At 34.8% G+C, this 20287-nt stretch overlaps 2 protein-coding genes across 3 annotated transcripts; both read right to left on the bottom strand.

Annotated features, from left to right (window-relative positions):
- Positions 1-473: 473 nt before the first annotated feature.
- Positions 474-6094, bottom strand: LOC109337505 (ubiquitin carboxyl-terminal hydrolase 15-like). Its single transcript, XM_019574483.1, has 6 exons — positions 5940-6094; positions 5457-5614; positions 5226-5310; positions 4224-4436; positions 1541-1602; positions 474-1313 (listed from the first exon to the last, which is right to left on the bottom strand). The coding sequence occupies exons 1-6, from the start codon at positions 6045-6047 to the stop codon at positions 764-766; spliced, it is 1176 nt and encodes a 391-aa protein (XP_019430028.1). The 5' UTR covers positions 6048-6094; the 3' UTR covers positions 474-763.
- An 853-nt stretch (positions 6095-6947) lies between these two features.
- Positions 6948-19766, bottom strand: LOC109337502 (ubiquitin carboxyl-terminal hydrolase 15-like). Of its 2 annotated transcripts, none has more exons than XM_019574479.1 (14): positions 19605-19766; positions 18009-18421; positions 16811-17234; positions 16258-16717; positions 15945-16105; positions 15733-15821; positions 14323-14408; positions 14042-14204; positions 12330-12453; positions 11847-12004; positions 11616-11700; positions 10614-10826; positions 8015-8076; positions 6948-7787 (listed from the first exon to the last, which is right to left on the bottom strand). In XM_019574479.1, exons 2-14 carry the CDS (start codon positions 18293-18295, stop codon positions 7238-7240), a joined length of 2862 nt encoding a protein of 953 aa, XP_019430024.1. In that variant the 5' UTR covers positions 18296-18421; positions 19605-19766; the 3' UTR covers positions 6948-7237. The 2 variants fall into 2 exon arrangements, with proteins under 2 accessions (XP_019430024.1, XP_019430025.1); XM_019574480.1 differs by having other exon boundaries at positions 16826-17234; positions 19605-19765.
- Positions 19767-20287: the final 521 nt, after the last annotated feature.

Genomic DNA, 20287 nt, shown 5'->3' with positions numbered 1-20287 from the left:
TGTATTCATCTTTTAATTTTAACAATTCAAATAAATTTCAATTATATTGTTTTCAATTCTTTATTATTAAAATTTACAAATTTTTTCTATTTGTATATGTATAACCCATCAAGACTTTTTGTAAGTCTTTAAATTTATGTTGAAGAGTGACATAAATTCGAGTTTGTTAATTTGTTCAAAAGTTCATAAACTTTAATTGAGTCAAACTTGAGTTGAAAACATAGTTCATAATTGATTGAACTCCATTTGAGCCAATCCTTAATTAGTTCACTTGAACAAATTCAACTCTACTAATTTCCACCTTTATTTTGGAGTTTGAAAAATAATGTTTTGAATGGTGGAATCCAATAAATTCAGTGTCATAAACTACTACCTATAGATAAAAATCAAGGTATCTCATTAAAACAATATATTCTTTATGATAATAAAGCATTCAAAATGTAAATCAGAAGGAAAAGTACAATAGTACTTGTATAAGGAAAGGGCTTTCATGGATTAAATTAATAGATAATACCAAAGGAACATTGCAGTCATCTTTACAATTATAGATAAACAAAAGTAAAAATACATTTTTGCTTAACAGAACTATATGCCTCAATCAACTAAATATTGAAAACTTTGAGGCACCTAATCCATCCTAAATCATCAGTTTAACCAGTTAGGATTCCAAAATGTATAACTATATAGTTCACATTGAGGTAATACCACTGAGAGGGTTGCTTCCATAATGTACATAAATGCCACCATTACCATTTGATGGATGTTAAAGTGAAGAATGAGTGGCTTTTTTAGACTCTTGATCAATTCTTTGTACTCTTTCAATATGACCCTTTTGAGGGAAGAACCTGGTAAGTGGCCTACTAAGTGAAAATTTGTTGTAGGATTTTTGTCTGGAATAATTGAAGATAGATGAAATTGTGTCCATATTGCAAGAATCACCATAGTCAACAGTACTGAAGGAGTCCCTGGTACTCTCAGTTGTGAAAGAAGCCTCATCTGAGCTTGTGAAAAGCGACCGGTCACTTGACGCAGCGTCTGAAAACTCGTGATGGCTGTTTTGGGCATATGTTTGTGTAAATGGCAGGACGTTTCTATTGGCAGCACTTCTTCTAAGGTAGTCGCTGTTATAGATGTCACTGAGGTGTGTAGGACTGGTGGCAATTGGTGAAGGTTCGTGAACAACAAAGTCACTTTCATGTCGATGTCCTGATTTAGGACGCTTCTGCACTTCCACTGGGTAGTGTTTTGAAGATCCGGGAACTGATTGATTCATGGCTTTCCTGGTAAGTTCTACCGGAGGACGGGGGCAAGACCTAAGGAAAGCATATATACAGCATGCAAAATATAAATATACACTGCCATCTATAAAGAAGGGATGAAGATTACGGTTTCCTAGATGCTAACCGCAAAAATGGATCGGATATGGTATTCATGAAGAATAAGTGAAAATGTGGATCATCGTAGAACGATAAGTAAGCAAAAGCTGTTTTAATCGAAGATGTTTGAAGACAAACAACTGTAAAAGCAATTAAATCTTTACCTCAAGTAGAATAAGATATAGGCTCCTTCTGACATCACCTGATCAATTAGCACTGGTTGAACCTGTTGATAAAGCAAAATCTGAGGAATTAAAACCCAATGAAACTAGAAAAATTCAAGCAGATTATTAGTATGTATTGATACTTAGATATTCCTTGCTTAGTTGTTGATAGTAGTTGATATCTTCAGTAATTAGAATAAAAATTAGAGTATGCACCTGCTGTAAATAGCTGTCTATCCAAGTTTAAGAGATGTGAATAATATGACTAAAAAAATGTTTGAGTCATGTGTTCATTTACCTATAGCCTGGAACTTGGAAGTCATGTTAACAAGACATAACCATTGGGGGAAAATAACAAGAAATTGAATGCAAAAAGAGTGATAAAATACCAAACAAACCCAAAGGTCAGAGTCACATCAATTATGGAAAATGTGATCATAATTAACAATTTCAATCCCATTAAAGCTAAAATAAATCATTTATAGTTTCACTCTTGAGAGTTCGACAGTTCGTCTAATCACTTAACATAGTCATGCCAAAACTGAAACACTTCCTCGTCAAGCTGAAGGAATTTGTCAAAAGTTCCCACATGCATAACATAAAAGGTTGACCCAGTGTACAAGGCTCCCACATAGTGGGTTTGAGGAGGGTATTCTGTGCAGACATGCCTTAAATTTGTGAAAACCAATCTAATGCAGATATGAGAAGGAAAGAACGACTATTCTCTTAATGTACCAATCTTGAAATGCTAGTGCAAGTGCAAGCCTTGCATTCCAATTTGTAACTTAACAAGGAAGAGTTACGACTCGTTCTTCAATGCCTCAAACTCCTTGTAAGGCATGCACTGTGGCACGTTAGCCGTGTATTCCGTTTTATTCCATCCCGACCGCTAGAACTTGTTTAGGCAACCGAGACAGCCTTTCTCTTCAGTGCCCCAGCAAAGAACATTTATCAATTGGGCCATCTAGTAAACAAAGTCATTTGCTTATAAAATAGAAACAGCACCCTTTAGGCATTCATGGTTAATTTGACGTTTATGATAATTAATATTAATGTTTAAAAAAGAAAGTTAAAATAAGCATGAAATTAACCATGAAATGGTGCTGATAAAAAAACCATGAAATGGTTCAATCATTGATGAATAATATTTTGGAAATTTGAAAGGAAGTTGCAGTGAGCATTTGAACTTCCCCCTTGTGGTTGTGAAGTATATTTGTGTGTTGGCAATGATTATTGAAGTAATTCATTTTGTTTCTGTGTAATTACTATGTGTAAGGCTATTTATGGTTTTAGGTGGAAGCAAAATAAAGTTGTAGATGGCAATGGTGAAGCATGATGCCATGAAGCAGCTGGCATGGATGTGGTAATAATGAAGAATGAGGACTGGAATCGATGGTGGAAATCGCCCCCGCAAAATCAGGCTGTTGTAGATCATTTTTGGGTCAAAAGTGAAAAAGAATAACAGATTCATCTAATATGCAGGGACAAAATTGTCCTTTCAACTATTTGGGCGAAAGTGAAGAAAGAACTAATACAAGGTTAAAAGTCAAAATGCGACTAAACAGGTCAAGGTGTGGTACATGTTAATGGTCAACAATGCACACATAACTTAGAAGGAGTTTGGGGCATTGAAGACTTCCTCTACAGTTACCAATACTCAACAAATGAAATTCTGCTAACTGAATATCTAGGGATGAAATTCTACCAAGTCAATATAAGATAATGTGACCTCTAATATTCTGAGAAATGTTTCCTCTACAGGTGATTTATGATGCATTACTTAAAACTGATTTTCCAATGGAAACACAGTCAAACATCTCATATTTTGGTTCACAAAGCCCATGCCCATTTAAACCAATCATCTCATAAAGTAGATACATAAAAAAGTCACTATTTGGCTTATTATTAACAACAACCAAGATTTTTCCAGCTAGGTGAGGTTAACTATTTGTATCAAACGATACCATAATGTTTTATCATAAATTATGTGACAAACCATTGACATCTAAATCCATCGTAATGATTCTGACTTCTGACTACAGTTATACTTGGTCTCCCCCAACATCTATGATTGGGCTACACTCCATCTGATTTACTCTCGGAAAATTATCAGGTCTACAGATCTTCTCCACATTCCACACATAACCGAGCCACCTAAGGCAAGGTTACCATCTTTTTTATAGTAGATGTTACCTCAACTTTCTTTCTAATAGTCTAATGTATTTGTTCCTAATCTTATCCAGTCTAGTGTGCTTATTATAAAAGAGAAATTAAGCAGCTAGAAAATGTGCTATGCCACAGAATCTAACCCTGCGGCCGCCAAATGACATAATTTGTAATTCCAAATTGAGAAGTTATGAAGCTTTGGTACCTAGTAGACACAAACTTGTAGCAAAGTATTAATAGTCACAAGTTCGTCTGATTGCTTTGATTACGTCTTAATTCAACTTATTCGTGAGGGTTCCTCTCCTAAATTTTAATCTCCACAAAATATATATGATGTGAATACAAAATACTAAGCAATAATTCAACTTATTCGTGAGGGTTCCTCTCCTAAATTTTAATCTCCACAAAATATATATGATGTGAATACAAAATACTAAGCAACAAAAACGGTTACATAAAAAGTAGATTACCACTTAGGAAATTACATACAAAGAATGCAAACAAGGTAACAAATTACCTCAGTATCATCTACCCTGTACCAATTGCCTTGCAGATCTTTCACATACGAAATATAATGTCCAGAGAAAGATGCATTTTGCGTGTCGAGGTGCACAACGACAGCATAAAGCATGTAAAGTGGAGGAATATCACCCGTCCCAGTCATAAATGGGATCATATCCAACATCTCAGGAAAAGTTATGCACTTGTTAATTTTTCCATATCTTCCTTCCTGATGATGCACAACCAGAAACAAGATATTCCAATGGGTCAATATATGGAAATGGAGAAATTCGAAACATTGTCAAGCATATAAAAGGATAGAATCCAAACATAAAACAACTTCAAAACCGCATAACTAAAAACATTAGATAATTAAAGACTTGCTAGATTCAATCTTTACACTGACATTGCATAATTAAAGACTGAATTTCTGAAGGCAAATAAGCTCACAATTTGTTGCCGATGACCAAATTAAGTGTGAAGTTCCTCGTGACAAGAATTATTTGTTATTTAATAGTAACATTTAATTGAAGATACCTCATCCCACAAATCTGTTAGGAGTGTGCCTAAAAAGCACCCAACTCAGAAGTCTAGTTACCCAATTCACTAACAACCATGTGATATGTGAATCACAGATTCGCAGTAGTGCATGCCAAGTTCATCATATGGAAAGTCTTGTAACATAATCATTAGTGGCAAATCAGGTACCAACCCATAACACATTTCAAGTAATTATGTCAGAAGCAAAAGAACGAGTCAAGGGCAAAATCAAGCTATAAAACTTTGCTTTATCATTCACCATAGCATATTGGAATATCCGATCAGAGCATTATTGAATGACGAAGCACTCGACAACATCAACATCTAGCTAAATATTTAAAACTCAATTCATGTCCTCTGCCAATAGTTAACACCCAGTCATAAATACCAATAAGAACAACTAGCAAGACAAGTAACAAAATCAAGCTTAGCAACAGAAGAACCGCAAAGCAGAATAGAGAACAAAAAAACAAGATACCTGAAATCTCTTCAAAACAACAGTGAGGATGTTAGGGGCCTCGTGTATGCTCAATTGCTTTCTTGCTCGAACATATGAAGTGCACCTAGTTCAAAACGTATAGAGATAATTTCTCAATTAGAAGTGAAAACCTTAAAATCTTCCTTTGTTTTTCTCTTTTTCACATATCTTTTTATTATAACTAAACCACATATAATTGTGAAAGATAAATACAGGAAAAGATCATCAAACCTTCCACATCTATACATATTTTCACCATCCAAGTCTTCAGGGGAAGTAAACTGAGCTAGTGCATCTTCCAGCGACTCAACCCAACCCAATATCTCCAATGTAAGGTCCATAATGTTCTCATACCTTTCAGACTCGTGATTGCAATTTAAACACTTAACCTGTGATATTAAATTTCACTATGCCGTCAAACAAATGCAAAATTAACTATCAAGGCGGCCAGTACACGAGGATCCCACCTAGTGGAGTCTGGGGAGGGTAGACGTATGCAGCCTTACCATCACGAGCGAACAAACTGTTTCCAGGATTTGAACTCATGACTTCCAAGTCACAAGACAAACAACCTTACCGTAGCGCCAAGCCTCACCCTCTAAATGCAAAATTAACTATAAAAATAAAAGAATAGTAGCACTAATATCAAAGACTTTAAAGCCCAAAGGAGAAAAGGGAAATATAAGAGAAGAAAAGGAAACACGTGATACATACCTTGGATTGAAGTCGACCACCAAAAGTATGTTGTATGAAAGTTGTCTCCTGTAGTCTAGGATCAACCTTTTTCTCACCACCAAGTCCCTCCAAGCATATAGATTGCATTGATGTAATTAGAAGCCTACATAAACAAGTTTAATTTAATAATGACAAAGCATAAGTTTTATACAATCTCAAGTTCTCAACAATATTTCGGACTTTCAGTATAGAATTAGAAAAGATTATAAAGGAAACTAATATGAGAGAGAGATGTTCAGAAGGAAAACCGGGTATCTCTAAAATTTGCAGCATGTTTGGTTTCTGTTTTAAAGAACAGTTTTGCCTTTAAAAGACCAATACATATCGTTTGTAGTGTTTTCTCCTCCTAGTTTTTAAAAGTATAGGGCATGACAGGAGCACATCTGTTGTCCCACAAGTTGTGCCACTGCATATACCACTAACCTGTCATTGGTTGAAAAAATTTATTGAAAATTAACAGTAAAAGTTACTTAACAGTTACATAAATACTTAAAGTCATATACTTAAAGTCATATGTATTCATCTTTTAATTTTAACAATTCAAATAAATTTCAATTATATTGTTTTCAATTCTTTATTATTAAAATTTACAAATTTTTTCTATTTGTATATGTATAACCCATCAAGACTTTTTGTAAGTCTTTAAATTTATGTTGAAGAGTGACATAAATTCGAGTTTGTTAATTTGTTCAAAAGTTCATAAACTTTAATTGAGTCAAACTTGAGTTGAAAACATAGTTCATAATTGATTGAACTCCATTTGAGCCAATCCTTAATTAGTTCACTTGAACAAATTCAACTCTACTAATTTCCACCTTTATTTTGGAGTTTGAAAAATAATGTTTTGAATGGTGGAATCCAATAAATTCAGTGTCATAAACTACTACCTATAGATAAAAATCAAGGTATCTCATTAAAACAATATATTCTTTATGATAATAAAGCATTCAAAATGTAAATCAGAAGGAAAAGTACAATAGTACTTGTATAAGGAAAGGGCTTTCATGGATTAAATTAATAGATAATACCAAAGGAACATTGCAGTCATCTTTACAATTATAGATAAACAAAAGTAAAAATACATTTTTGCTTAACAGAACTATATGCCTCAATCAACTAAATATTGAAAACTTTGAGGCACCTAATCCATCCTAAATCATCAGTTTAACCAGTTAGGATTCCAAAATGTATAACTATATAGTTCACATTGAGGTAATACCACTGAGAGGGTTGCTTCCATAATGTACATAAATGCCACCATTACCATTTGATGGATGTTAAAGTGAAGAATGAGTGGCTTTTTTAGACTCTTGATCAATTCTTTGTACTCTTTCAATATGACCCTTTTGAGGGAAGAACCTGGTAAGTGGCCTACTAAGTGAAAATTTGTTGTAGGATTTTTGTCTGGAATAATTGAAGATAGATGAAATTGTGTCCATATTGCAAGAATCACCATAGTCAACAGTACTGAAGGAGTCCCTGGTACTCTCAGTTGTGAAAGAAGCCTCATCTGAGCTTGTGAAAAGCGACCGGTCACTTGACGCAGCGTCTGAAAACTCGTGATGGCTGTTTTGGGCATATGTTTGTGTAAATGGCAGGACGTTTCTATTGGCAGCACTTCTTCTAAGGTAGTCGCTGTTATAGATGTCACTGAGGTGTGTAGGACTGGTGGCAATTGGTGAAGGTTCGTGAACAACAAAGTCACTTTCATGTCGATGTCCTGATTTAGGACGCTTCTGCACTTCCACTGGGTAGTGTTTTGAAGATCCGGGAACTGATTGATTCATGGCTTTCCTGGTAAGTTCTACCGGAGGACGGGGGCAAGACCTAAGGAAAGCATATATACAGCATGCAAAATATAAATATACACTGCCATCTATAAAGAAGGGATGAAGATTACGGTTTCCTAGATGCTAACCGCAAAAATGGATCGGATATGGTATTCATGAAGAATAAGTGAAAATGTGGATCATCGTAGAACGATAAGTAAGCAAAAGCTGTTTTAATCGAAGATGTTTGAAGACAAACAACTGTAAAAGCAATTAAATCTTTACCTCAAGTAGAATAAGATATAGGCTCCTTCTGACATCACCTGATCAATTAGCACTGGTTGAACCTGTTGATAAAGCAAAATCTGAGGAATTAAAACCCAATGAAACTAGAAAAATTCAAGCAGATTATTAGTATGTATTGATACTTAGATATTCCTTGCTTAGTTGTTGATAGTAGTTGATATCTTCAGTAATTAGAATAAAAATTAGAGTATGCACCTGCTGTAAATAGCTGTCTATCCAAGTTTAAGAGATGTGAATAATATGACTAAAAAAATGTTTGAGTCATGTGTTCATTTACCTATAGCCTGGAACTTGGAAGTCATGTTAACAAGACATAACCATTGGGGGAAAATAACAAGAAATTGAATGCAAAAAGAGTGATAAAATACCAAACAAACCCAAAGGTCAGAGTCACATCAATTATGGAAAATGTGATCATAATTAACAATTTCAATCCCATTAAAGCTAAAATAAATCATTTATAGTTTCACTCTTGAGAGTTCGACAGTTCGTCTAATCACTTAACATAGTCATGCCAAAACTGAAACACTTCCTCGTCAAGCTGAAGGAATTTGTCAAAAGTTCCCACATGCATAACATAAAAGGTTGACCCAGTGTACAAGGCTCCCACATAGTGGGTTTGAGGAGGGTATTCTGTGCAGACATGCCTTAAATTTGTGAAAACCAATCTAATGCAGATATGAGAAGGAAAGAACGACTATTCTCTTAATGTACCAATCTTGAAATGCTAGTGCAAGTGCAAGCCTTGCATTCCAATTTGTAACTTAACAAGGAAGAGTTACGACTCGTTCTTCAATGCCTCAAACTCCTTGTAAGGCATGCACTGTGGCACGTTAGCCGTGTATTCCGTTTTATTCCATCCCGACCGCTAGAACTTGTTTAGGCAACCGAGACAGCCTTTCTCTTCAGTGCCCCAGCAAAGAACATTTATCAATTGGGCCATCTAGTAAACAAAGTCATTTGCTTATAAAATAGAAACAGCACCCTTTAGGCATTCATGGTTAATTTGACGTTTATGATAATTAATATTAATGTTTAAAAAAGAAAGTTAAAATAAGCATGAAATTAACCATGAAATGGTGCTGATAAAAAAACCATGAAATGGTTCAATCATTGATGAATAATATTTTGGAAATTTGAAAGGAAGTTGCAGTGAGCATTTGAACTTCCCCCTTGTGGTTGTGAAGTATATTTGTGTGTTGGCAATGATTATTGAAGTAATTCATTTTGTTTCTGTGTAATTACTATGTGTAAGGCTATTTATGGTTTTAGGTGGAAGCAAAATAAAGTTGTAGATGGCAATGGTGAAGCATGATGCCATGAAGCAGCTGGCATGGATGTGGTAATAATGAAGAATGAGGACTGGAATCGATGGTGGAAATCGCCCCCGCAAAATCAGGCTGTTGTAGATCATTTTTGGGTCAAAAGTGAAAAAGAATAACAGATTCATCTAATATGCAGGGACAAAATTGTCCTTTCAACTATTTGGGCGAAAGTGAAGAAAGAACTAATACAAGGTTAAAAGTCAAAATGCGACTAAACAGGTCAAGGTGTGGTACATGTTAATGGTCAACAATGCACACATAACTTAGAAGGAGTTTGGGGCATTGAAGACTTCCTCTACAGTTACCAATACTCAACAAATGAAATTCTGCTAACTGAATATCTAGGGATGAAATTCTACCAAGTCAATATAAGATAATGTGACCTCTAATATTCTGAGAAATGTTTCCTCTACAGGTGATTTATGATGCATTACTTAAAACTGATTTTCCAATGGAAACACAGTCAAACATCTCATATTTTGGTTCACAAAGCCCATGCCCATTTAAACCAATCATCTCATAAAGTAGATACATAAAAAAGTCACTATTTGGCTTATTATTAACAACAACCAAGATTTTTCCAGCTAGGTGAGGTTAACTATTTGTATCAAACGATACCATAATGTTTTATCATAAATTATGTGACAAACCATTGACATCTAAATCCATCGTAATGATTCTGACTTCTGACTACAGTTATACTTGGTCTCCCCCAACATCTATGATTGGGCTACACTCCATCTGATTTACTCTCGGAAAATTATCAGGTCTACAGATCTTCTCCACATTCCACACATAACCGAGCCACCTAAGGCAAGGTTACCATCTTTTTTATAGTAGATGTTACCTCAACTTTCTTTCTAATAGTCTAATGTATTTGTTCCTAATCTTATCCAGTCTAGTGTGCTTATTATAAAAGAGAAATTAAGCAGCTAGAAAATGTGCTATGCCACAGAATCTAACCCTGCGGCCGCCAAATGACATAATTTGTAATTCCAAATTGAGAAGTTATGAAGCTTTGGTACCTAGTAGACACAAACTTGTAGCAAAGTATTAATAGTCACAAGTTCGTCTGATTGCTTTGATTACGTCTTAATTCAACTTATTCGTGAGGGTTCCTCTCCTAAATTTTAATCTCCACAAAATATATATGATGTGAATACAAAATACTAAGCAACAAAAACGGTTACATAAAAAGTAGATTACCACTTAGGAAATTACATACAAAGAATGCAAACAAGGTAACAAATTACCTCAGTATCATCTACCCTGTACCAATTGCCTTGCAGATCTTTCACATACGAAATATAATGTCCAGAGAAAGATGCATTTTGCGTGTCGAGGTGCACAACGACAGCATAAAGCATGTAAAGTGGAGGAATATCACCCGTCCCAGTCATAAATGGGATCATATCCAACATCTCAGGAAAAGTTATGCACTTGTTAATTTTTCCATATCTTCCTTCCTGATGATGCACAACCAGAAACAAGATATTCCAATGGGTCAATATATGGAAATGGAGAAATTCGAAACATTGTCAAGCATATAAAAGGATAGAATCCAAACATAAAACAACTTCAAAACCGCATAACTAAAAACATTAGATAATTAAAGACTTGCTAGATTCAATCTTTACACTGACATTGCATAATTAAAGACTGAATTTCTGAAGGCAAATAAGCTCACAATTTGTTGCCGATGACCAAATTAAGTGTGAAGTTCCTCGTGACAAGAATTATTTGTTATTTAATAGTAACATTTAATTGAAGATACCTCATCCCACAAATCTGTTAGGAGTGTGCCTAAAAAGCACCCAACTCAGAAGTCTAGTTACCCAATTCACTAACAACCATGTGATATGTGAATCACAGATTCGCAGTAGTGCATGCCAAGTTCATCATATGGAAAGTCTTGTAACATAATCATTAGTGGCAAATCAGGTACCAACCCATAACACATTTCAAGTAATTATGTCAGAAGCAAAAGAACGAGTCAAGGGCAAAATCAAGCTATAAAACTTTGCTTTATCATTCACCATAGCATATTGGAATATCCGATCAGAGCATTATTGAATGACGAAGCACTCGACAACATCAACATCTAGCTAAATATTTAAAACTCAATTCATGTCCTCTGCCAATAGTTAACACCCAGTCATAAATACCAATAAGAACAACTAGCAAGACAAGTAACAAAATCAAGCTTAGCAACAGAAGAACCGCAAAGCAGAATAGAGAACAAAAAAACAAGATACCTGAAATCTCTTCAAAACAACAGTGAGGATGTTAGGGGCCTCGTGTATGCTCAATTGCTTTCTTGCTCGAACATATGAAGTGCACCTAGTTCAAAACGTATAGAGATAATTTCTCAATTAGAAGTGAAAACCTTAAAATCTTCCTTTGTTTTTCTCTTTTTCACATATCTTTTTATTATAACTAAACCACATATAATTGTGAAAGATAAATACAGGAAAAGATCATCAAACCTTCCACATCTATACATATTTTCACCATCCAAGTCTTCAGGGGAAGTAAACTGAGCTAGTGCATCTTCCAGCGACTCAACCCAACCCAATATCTCCAATGTAAGGTCCATAATGTTCTCATACCTTTCAGACTCGTGATTGCAATTTAAACACTTAACCTGTGATATTAAATTTCACTATGCCGTCAAACAAATGCAAAATTAACTATCAAGGCGGCCAGTACACGAGGATCCCACCTAGTGGAGTCTGGGGAGGGTAGACGTATGCAGCCTTACCATCACGAGCGAACAAACTGTTTCCAGGATTTGAACTCATGACTTCCAAGTCACAAGACAAACAACCTTACCGTAGCGCCAAGCCTCACCCTCTAAATGCAAAATTAACTATAAAAATAAAAGAATAGTAGCACTAATATCAAAGACTTTAAAGCCCAAAGGAGAAAAGGGAAATATAAGAGAAGAAAAGGAAACACGTGATACATACCTTGGATTGAAGTCGACCACCAAAAGTATGTTGTATGAAAGTTGTCTCCTGTAGTCTAGGATCAACCTTTTTCTCACCACCAAGTCCCTCCAAGCATATAGATTGCATTGATGTAATTAGAAGCCTACATAAACAAGTTTAATTTAATAATGACAAAGCATAAGTTTTATACAATCTCAAGTTCTCAACAATATTTCGGACTTTCAGTATAGAATTAGAAAAGATTATAAAGGAAACTAATATGAGAGAGAGATGTTCAGAAGGAAAACCGGGTATCTCTAAAATTTGCAGCATGTTTGGTTTCTGTTTTAAAGAACAGTTTTGCCTTTAAAAGACCAATACATATCGTTTGTAGTGTTTTCTCCTCCTAGTTTTTAAAAGTATAGGGCATGACAGGAGCACATCTGTTGTCCCACAAGTTGTGCCACTGCATATACCACTAACCTGTCATTGGTTGAAAAAATTTATTGAAGTTAAAAAATTAATAATTAATTATTTTTCTGACCAATCACAGTTGATGGCACATGCAGTGGCACAACTTGTAGGACAGCAGGTGTATACTCGGGCATGACACTGTTTAAAGAATAAGAAAGTCAGGTAAAAGACATTTTCAGTGTTGTAATTAAGATGTTCTCTTAATGGCAGTTTGGTAATTCTTGTTCTTTGCCATGTACAAAACCAATTTTGACTCTTCAATATCTCCACTAGAACTAAAACTAATGAATTTCACCTATGTAGTCAATCGCACACGATAGTTGTGTTGCGGAGGTTGTCAGCCCCTCCTCATGACGAAACAGCTAATAGCGATGCAGCTTGCCGTTGCAGCTATTGCAAGTCGAGTTGAACTCCAGTTTCCGCTCCATTTCGCAGTCCAGAACCCACTACATGATGAAGGTAAGTTAAACCCTAATTTTTAAATGAGAAACGTTTTTTTTGCCCTAATTTTTAAATGAGAAACGTTTTTTTTGCCCTTATTGTTTAATGGCTAGTATTAGTTTCTTAGGGTTTTTTATATAAAAAAGTTCCACATATTTCCTTCATTTAAAACATGTGCTGTAACGTGAAAACTCTTTCCACTTCTTTCCCTTATTTAAAACTCTTCCACTTCTTTCTCTTATTTAAAACTCTTCCACTTCTTTCTCTGCTTCATTACTCCAATTCTGCAGAACTACTCCTCTCTGTTGAAGAATTATTCCTGCTGCACATACCCACTTCTTTCTCTAAACTTCCCTCAATCATGGCCTCATCTCAACCTCCCATTGCCACACCCACTCCCAAAATCATGGCTTCATTACTTCTATATTTTTTCGTAGTTGTAGCGGCTATGCCGCTATAGTGTTTTTGGGGTCAGCCACCTTCCACAATCAACTACCTAGAATTTCACCAAACATTCTTATTTTAGTGTTTCAAAAAAGTTGTTTAAGAAATATACCAGCCAAACACAAATTTTAACTTTATTGTTTTATAAATTCAGAGGGTGAGCCTTGGTACAACGGCAAGGTTATTGCTTAGTGGCCAAGAGATCGCAGAAACAAATCTTGAAAACAATCTCTCCGTTTGTGAGGGTAAATGTATTTCAACTTTACCCTCAACCAATGGGGTTTAGGGAGGGTAAATGTATTCAGTACAGGTTTTAAGAACTGAAAAAGAAAAATAGTAATAAACAATCCTGATAATTCCAAAGAGAAATTAGCAAAATAATCTCAGAAGACCTTAAAAATTCATGTGCATCTTCCTGACTTCCATCACCCATGTGGCAATTAATGCTCCGCATATGCCAAAGTATCCGACTAAGAGATTGAGGAACCCCATTTTCTCTCAAAGTCATTATGTGTTGCTCTAACTCGCACATGAGACACCAATCTCTAGCACAACCTGGCACTCAATAAAAATATAAGAATTAAAAGAAGATAATTGTAAAAATATGTCTTGAAAGCAAATTGAACTTTGACACTCATGTTTCAGCGAAAAGATGGAGAGGGAATGGAAATACAGAATTTTGAATGTGATCGGCAAAACAAATAGACAACAAGAGGCTTTGTAGAAGTTAAGCACTGCAAGACAGCATTGGCATAGCAACTGCAAAATAAAGAGATAGAAAAACTAACAATGATTCAGATTATAATAAAATGGAATGAGGGATAGATTTTCAATAGTTGTATGATTGGTTGCTAATATTTAGGCCCAATAGAAAAGGGTTGGGATAGTCTTTATGTAATTAAATAGTTTATTAATATTTAGTTTCTAGATCATTCCTAGCTTATGTGATCATGTCACTTCAGGGTTGATCTTACTAGTAATTTCGGGTTTATCTTATATATACGCATTGTACCTTTTATGCTATCAATCAATCAATGAAATCAGTCAAATGATTTTATTAGTTTTCTTAGCTTTTTCTCCCAAGTTTTCTGGAGATCCACCATCTCGAATCTGGTCTTATCCCTTGTTAGGAATTCCATCCTAACATTGTATTCACAAGTGATAACAGGGCTCACTGCAATTTTAAACAAACATCTTTTCTCAGAGTTACCATGATGTGACCACAACATTGGCCGCATCAAAGCACAATTGTGCAGGTGATAAACATTGGAAAACAGTATAAAGGATAACCAAGGTTTTAAATTAAATGTGGTTGCATTGTGGGTTGATTCGGTATGAATGCTGTCAGCATCAAAGCACCTAATCATACGCCTTCTCCAAATCAATGAAAACCATGTGTAAATCTATGTGATTCCTTCAGTATCTCTCTATCAATATTTGTAGCAAGTATATAGCCTTCATGGTCGACCTCCCCGACATTAAACCAAACCAATATTCAGTAATATGTGTCTTTTGTCTCAACCTTCGCTTAATTATCATCTCACATAGTCTCATAGTATGGCACATGAGCTTGATCCCCCTATAGTTCGCTCAATTTCATATACCTCTCTTGTTCTTATAAATAGGGATTAAAATGTTTCTCCTCCACTCGATTGGCATCTTCTTAGACCTCATAATCTCATTAAACAACTTTGTAAGCCAACTAATGTCTTGATTTCCTAAAACCTTCTAGGCCTCAATAGGTATATTTTCTGGTCCAACCACTTTCTCATTCTCTATCCTTTTCAAAGCTTCTTTCACATCCAACACTCAAGTTCTACGATAAAATGTATAATTTTGACCCCTTTAGTGTTTAGTCAATCATAATGCAAAGAATTTGGCCGTCATTGAAAAGCTATAGAACAATATATTGCTAGTTGTTTTTTTGAGGTGGGAGTCTCGTGCACTGTGCTGTCCTTTTTTGTTTTCAATGTACAACACAACTCAATAACAGTTAATACTCGTTAATTTTTCAAAAAAAATAATCAACATTTCTTTGTATTTTATCACAATTCTAACATGCAGTGGATCATGCTAGTATTACCTGTTCCCACAGTTTAAAAGGCCCCTGGGACATAAGCCAAAGACTTCACTCTGAAAAATCTTTACAAACTCCTCATAAGGAAACAACATCTGAGACATGATCAAGACAACAATTAGTTAGTAAGGGCATCATTCAGTATCTAACTTGTGGAGATATCTCCTTTTCAATTAGGAGAGGAAAGTTAAATTTGTACGCATCTGCATGAAACCAACCTTCATCTTCTTCGTCTTCTTAAACCTTACTCCACTACCTTCTGCGGAAACTGGTGTTGTAAGTTTTATCGATTTCCTCAAGCCCATCATTTTCATAAATCCTGTGCTTGCATCCCCATTGGTACCATGTAAAGAGATAGTATCTCTGATTTCAGAGACTTCTGCACAATGAAGACAAGAATTCTGACGACAAATAAATAATAGCTTATCATAGAATTAAAAGTAAACTAAAATCATAGGAATCATTGACATTAAGATAAGTACAAATACATAATAAATATGGAGGAAAATAGATTTGATCTTCCATACTAACTTGGTTCATCTGCAATTTTCCCTTTTTTCTCTATTTCTGGGCAACAAAAGTCTGTTAAAAATTTTGGTGTCGACTTTGGCGATTTAGAACTTCTGATCTTGGAAGGGTGTGAATACTTTTTAGCTTTCACACCTCCTTTAACTGCCATTTCAATAGAGCATTTGTACTGTGCTGCTCCATCATAATTACAATTTCCACTTTTGACTGCATTTCCTCCATTTGTAAGGATGTCTGTGTCACATTCATATGCATTTTCATCAGTGTTTCCTTCAATTGACACACTTGACCATCCGTCGTTGTTTCGCGGTATAAACGCATTTCCATACTGACTTTGATAGTTACCGCCCTCTACGATTGTGCTTCTTGAACCATCTTGTCCGTAAAAGTAAACACCACTGCCACTGGCATTGACCTTCTTTGAAATGTCGTCCTCCGATACAGAATAGTCATTATTCCTTGACTGCAGCAACAGTTTAGCAATTAGCATCATTCCCCGGGATATAATGTTTGTTAGTTTATAATAAATACATGCCACTTGTATATCAAAGTAAACCTTTCTCATAAATACCTCCTTTGATACCACGCTTGAAGAGGGAGAACCGGTAGCCTTATTAGATTCAGAAGATTCACATATAGACTCATTGTCTCTTCCTTGTGTTCCTCGCTTGGATTTAAAGGAAGTTCTTCTCTCAAAAGTCGAGACTTCAGAGTAATTTAATAAGGAAAAATCTGCTGTAGCAGAAGCATCAAGGCCAGTTAGAGGGTGAATCAAATTATCCAGAGGTGCACTCTCCCTTAAAGTCAACTTCGAATTATGACCAAATAACTGGCTGTTCAAATGGTCATAAAAATCACTCCCGTGACTATATTCGTCAACTGAAACAGGCAGAGGAAACGAGCTTGATTTATCAGTTTCCAGTAGCTTGCATTCATGCTTGTGAATTTGCCTCCAATGAATTATTTGACAATTCCCAGAGCTGCAAACCACTTACAGCTCAAATTTTGAAAAATAATCCGAAGTCAAACAGAACATTTTCATCAACAATGTCGAAAAAAATCATACATATAAGATAGGAGCATGGCCATCATGGAGAAATAAAACCTTTAGAAGCAGATTAGATTAGGAAAGAAAGGTACTAAATTAGCAATTGCCAAGAGCAAGAAGATCTAAAACCTATTTGAGCATATTTCTTTAGCGAAGAACTAATTTGATAGCCATCAGTTTCTTCACGTTACCTATTTGAGAACTAATTGAGCAAAATTCCTAGGGTTGTGTACTGCTCAGTTGGCAATCCATAATAAAACTAGCTTTAAGACATTTTCCCTTCGGCAGATACTGTTATAAGTATTCAAAGCAAGTTTCAACATACATCTACCTAAAAAACTGATAGGCGAAGAAGAAAAACGATTAGCAGCTAAAATTACTTAAAAGTGTTAGAATATATGAAAGTTAATATATTAGATTATCTTATAGAGAACTTCTACAGGATACTTATATAGAGAGAATATCTAATATTATGATGATTATATCTTAGATTTGTTTAAGTCTCTTAGAATTAAGATTACTTTATTTTGTATTTTATAATTTCTTTCTCTTAGAAGTCTAATATTAGTATAAATAAGGGTTATTTGTATCATATTATTATCACATCATCATTCACAATATTATCGATACAAAGCTACTATTTTGAGCATTCCTTATTTTCATTCGATATCTAGACCGACCCTATAAATTCAACAAAAAGAATTACCAATATCTGACACACTTGCATCTGGAGCATCGAGTTTTCGCTGGAGCAGAGCACCTGGCACAGAGAGGAAGTTCACTCTTCAAAGAAGAAACTGGATGAATTACATCAGGAACGGCCATCTCTTCTGATCTCAAAGCTTCTTCAGCAGCCAATTGAGCAAGCAAAGTTATCTTATCTCTCTTCTTAGTAGTATCACTCCATTTTCCAAGCAAGATGTAAGCAACCAACGGAAGTACAACCAGGACCAGAAACAGGACAGGTATATCAGATTCGCGTGGTTCGAGCATATCCCTACCAATATACTCATGTCCAGTTTCACCCTAAACCGCTAATCAGAATATGATCACCTAAAGCCCAAGTAAATGGCATCTGGGCAATAAGCAAATTCGAGTGCAGCATAAATCACGGCCAACCTGTCAAGTTTTGGCTACTTAAATTAATTTCAAGGACCAGTGTTTCCCAATAATAAATCAAGTACATAAATCAATCCATTTTATGTACTTCCGCAAGACATTTACTTACAAAATTAATTAGATTTATAATTTTTACAGAAACACTTTATTATAGAGCATAAGACTACAGTATTTCATGTATTTAAGTGTTGAACAAAGGAATACAAGCTTCGATTTGCATGTTTCTTTCGAATAACTTGAAATTTTCAAATTTTAGATTAATGATAATAGGTTACTTAGCTCAAAAAAAGTAAGCAGTGGAAACTTCTAAACTATGCTTCTTCTTTAAGTAACGTAATCATCTACCTCATATAACCTGATAGAGTCCGGTTTGTTCATTCTTTCACAGCACAGAAACAACAAATTCATCAAAGAGTTGCCACACAAACAAAAAATGTTTGTTCATTTTACAATTTAGTAGCAGAATAATTTGGCTGAGTTTTATATTTGATGGGAGTAAAGAAAAAAACGCATTCCAATTTCAACAAGAATCCAGAGACAATTGCAATCAACATAGTTGTCATGTATATCCACCATTTCAACAAAACACAACAAACAAACGCATTTATTTAAATACCAACTCACCAATACTCACAATAATCAACAGTGAAAGACCAATAATCTCACATAACAAAACAATTTGAGGATAATTATAATAAAATAAACCTCTTCCATTTTTTTATAGACCCCACCTAGTGGAACTAAGGCTCAGTTATTGTTATGCCCACAGCTCCAATTTGATATTCAACAAGAGAAAAAGATGTATGACAGTGTATGAATTTTATACATTGTCACTGCATTATCTACCATTGACAGTGCGTAGATATTACATTCATTCAACAAACACCAATTTAAGGAAAACTCTCAAATTCAACAAAATATGACCAAGTACTCCACCTAAAAAGATGCTTTCAACCAAAGAAAACTAGTGAACCACTCTAAAAATTTAATTTTTTTTTCTTTCTAAATACACAAATCTAACACAATGGTTCAACACAAAAATAAATAAAAAACTAAGTTTTCCATAGAAATGAGAAAAATCAAGAAAAGATACTGCATTTTTTCCCAATCTGAGATTCAAGTACAAAGAGAAAGTACAACACAATGCAAATAAAGCAATGCCAAGTTGAAAACTTTGAAATACCTTCAATACAAAGAAGAAATCTGAGGAAAACCCAGAAACACTTCACCTCTCTAATCTCTTCTAACTTCAAGAGATTCGTTGATTCTTCATGAACCTTGTTCCTCTTCACTTCACAACTTGGAACCCCTTCTATTCTATGCTTTTTTCTTTAACGTTTGTGGGGTTTTCTTACGCTGTGGAATACATACTCAACCAGTGGCCGTACACGTGGCGTGATGATTGTTTTCGACCGTTTATTTTGGAGGGTGTTTCTCGTGAGGGGTGGGACCCGCTTGGATGATGCTCCCAATGATTTTTCGTTGAAGCCACGTGTACGAGTGATGCATTAATAAGAGCATAATTGTTGGGAGTTTGTAACTTTGTATCATGTAGAGAGTAACTTACATCTATTTAATATTTACTCTATAACAAAAAAAAACAAACTTCTACAATCTTATTATTTGTCATATGTTATATTTTCCTTCATTTTTTTCCTCCTACATGGTTTCATGTTAATCATATGTAAATATGTTCTGACTGATTTCATTATTTTATTTCTCTTTCAATCCTCTTTAAAGTGCATTTTTTTATTTGTTTTGTAGATTTATTCTTATTTTGTAAATCTAATGTTTAAAATATATTTTTCATTGACTTTTTTGTTTATTTTGTAGATATGTTTTTATTTTTTAGATATATTCTTATTT

Source organism: Lupinus angustifolius, unplaced genomic scaffold, assembly GCF_001865875.1.
Source record: "Lupinus angustifolius cultivar Tanjil unplaced genomic scaffold, LupAngTanjil_v1.0 Scaffold_7_11, whole genome shotgun sequence".
Classification (NCBI taxonomy): domain Eukaryota; kingdom Viridiplantae; phylum Streptophyta; class Magnoliopsida; order Fabales; family Fabaceae; genus Lupinus; species Lupinus angustifolius.
The sequence above is the reverse complement of the archived record's forward strand: the minus strand, read 5'-3'. Positions and strand labels throughout refer to the sequence as shown.

Excerpts from the sequence above, each read along its gene's own strand:
- LOC109337505 (XM_019574483.1), bottom strand. The coding sequence starts at position 6,047 with ATGCAATCTATATGCTTGGAGGGACTTGGTGGTGAGAAAAAGGTTGAT. Across the intron at positions 5,615-5,939 it reads GTGGTCGACTTCAATCCAAG|GTTAAGTGTTTAAATTGCAA; the intron begins GTATGTATCACG and ends TTAATATCACAG. Across the intron at positions 4,437-5,225 it reads TTGTTTTGAAGAGATTTCAG|GAAGGAAGATATGGAAAAAT; the intron begins GTATCTTGTTTT and ends GTGCATCATCAG.
- LOC109337502 (XM_019574479.1), bottom strand. The coding sequence starts at position 18,295 with ATGCTCGAACCACGCGAATCTGATATACCTGTCCTGTTTCTGGTCCTG. Across the intron at positions 16,106-16,257 it reads GAAAATTGCAGATGAACCAA|AAGTCTCTGAAATCAGAGAT; the intron begins GTTAGTATGGAA and ends TTCATTGTGCAG. Across the intron at positions 14,205-14,322 it reads CCGATCACATTCAAAATTCT|GTTGTGCTAGAGATTGGTGT; the intron begins GTATTTCCATTC and ends ATTGAGTGCCAG.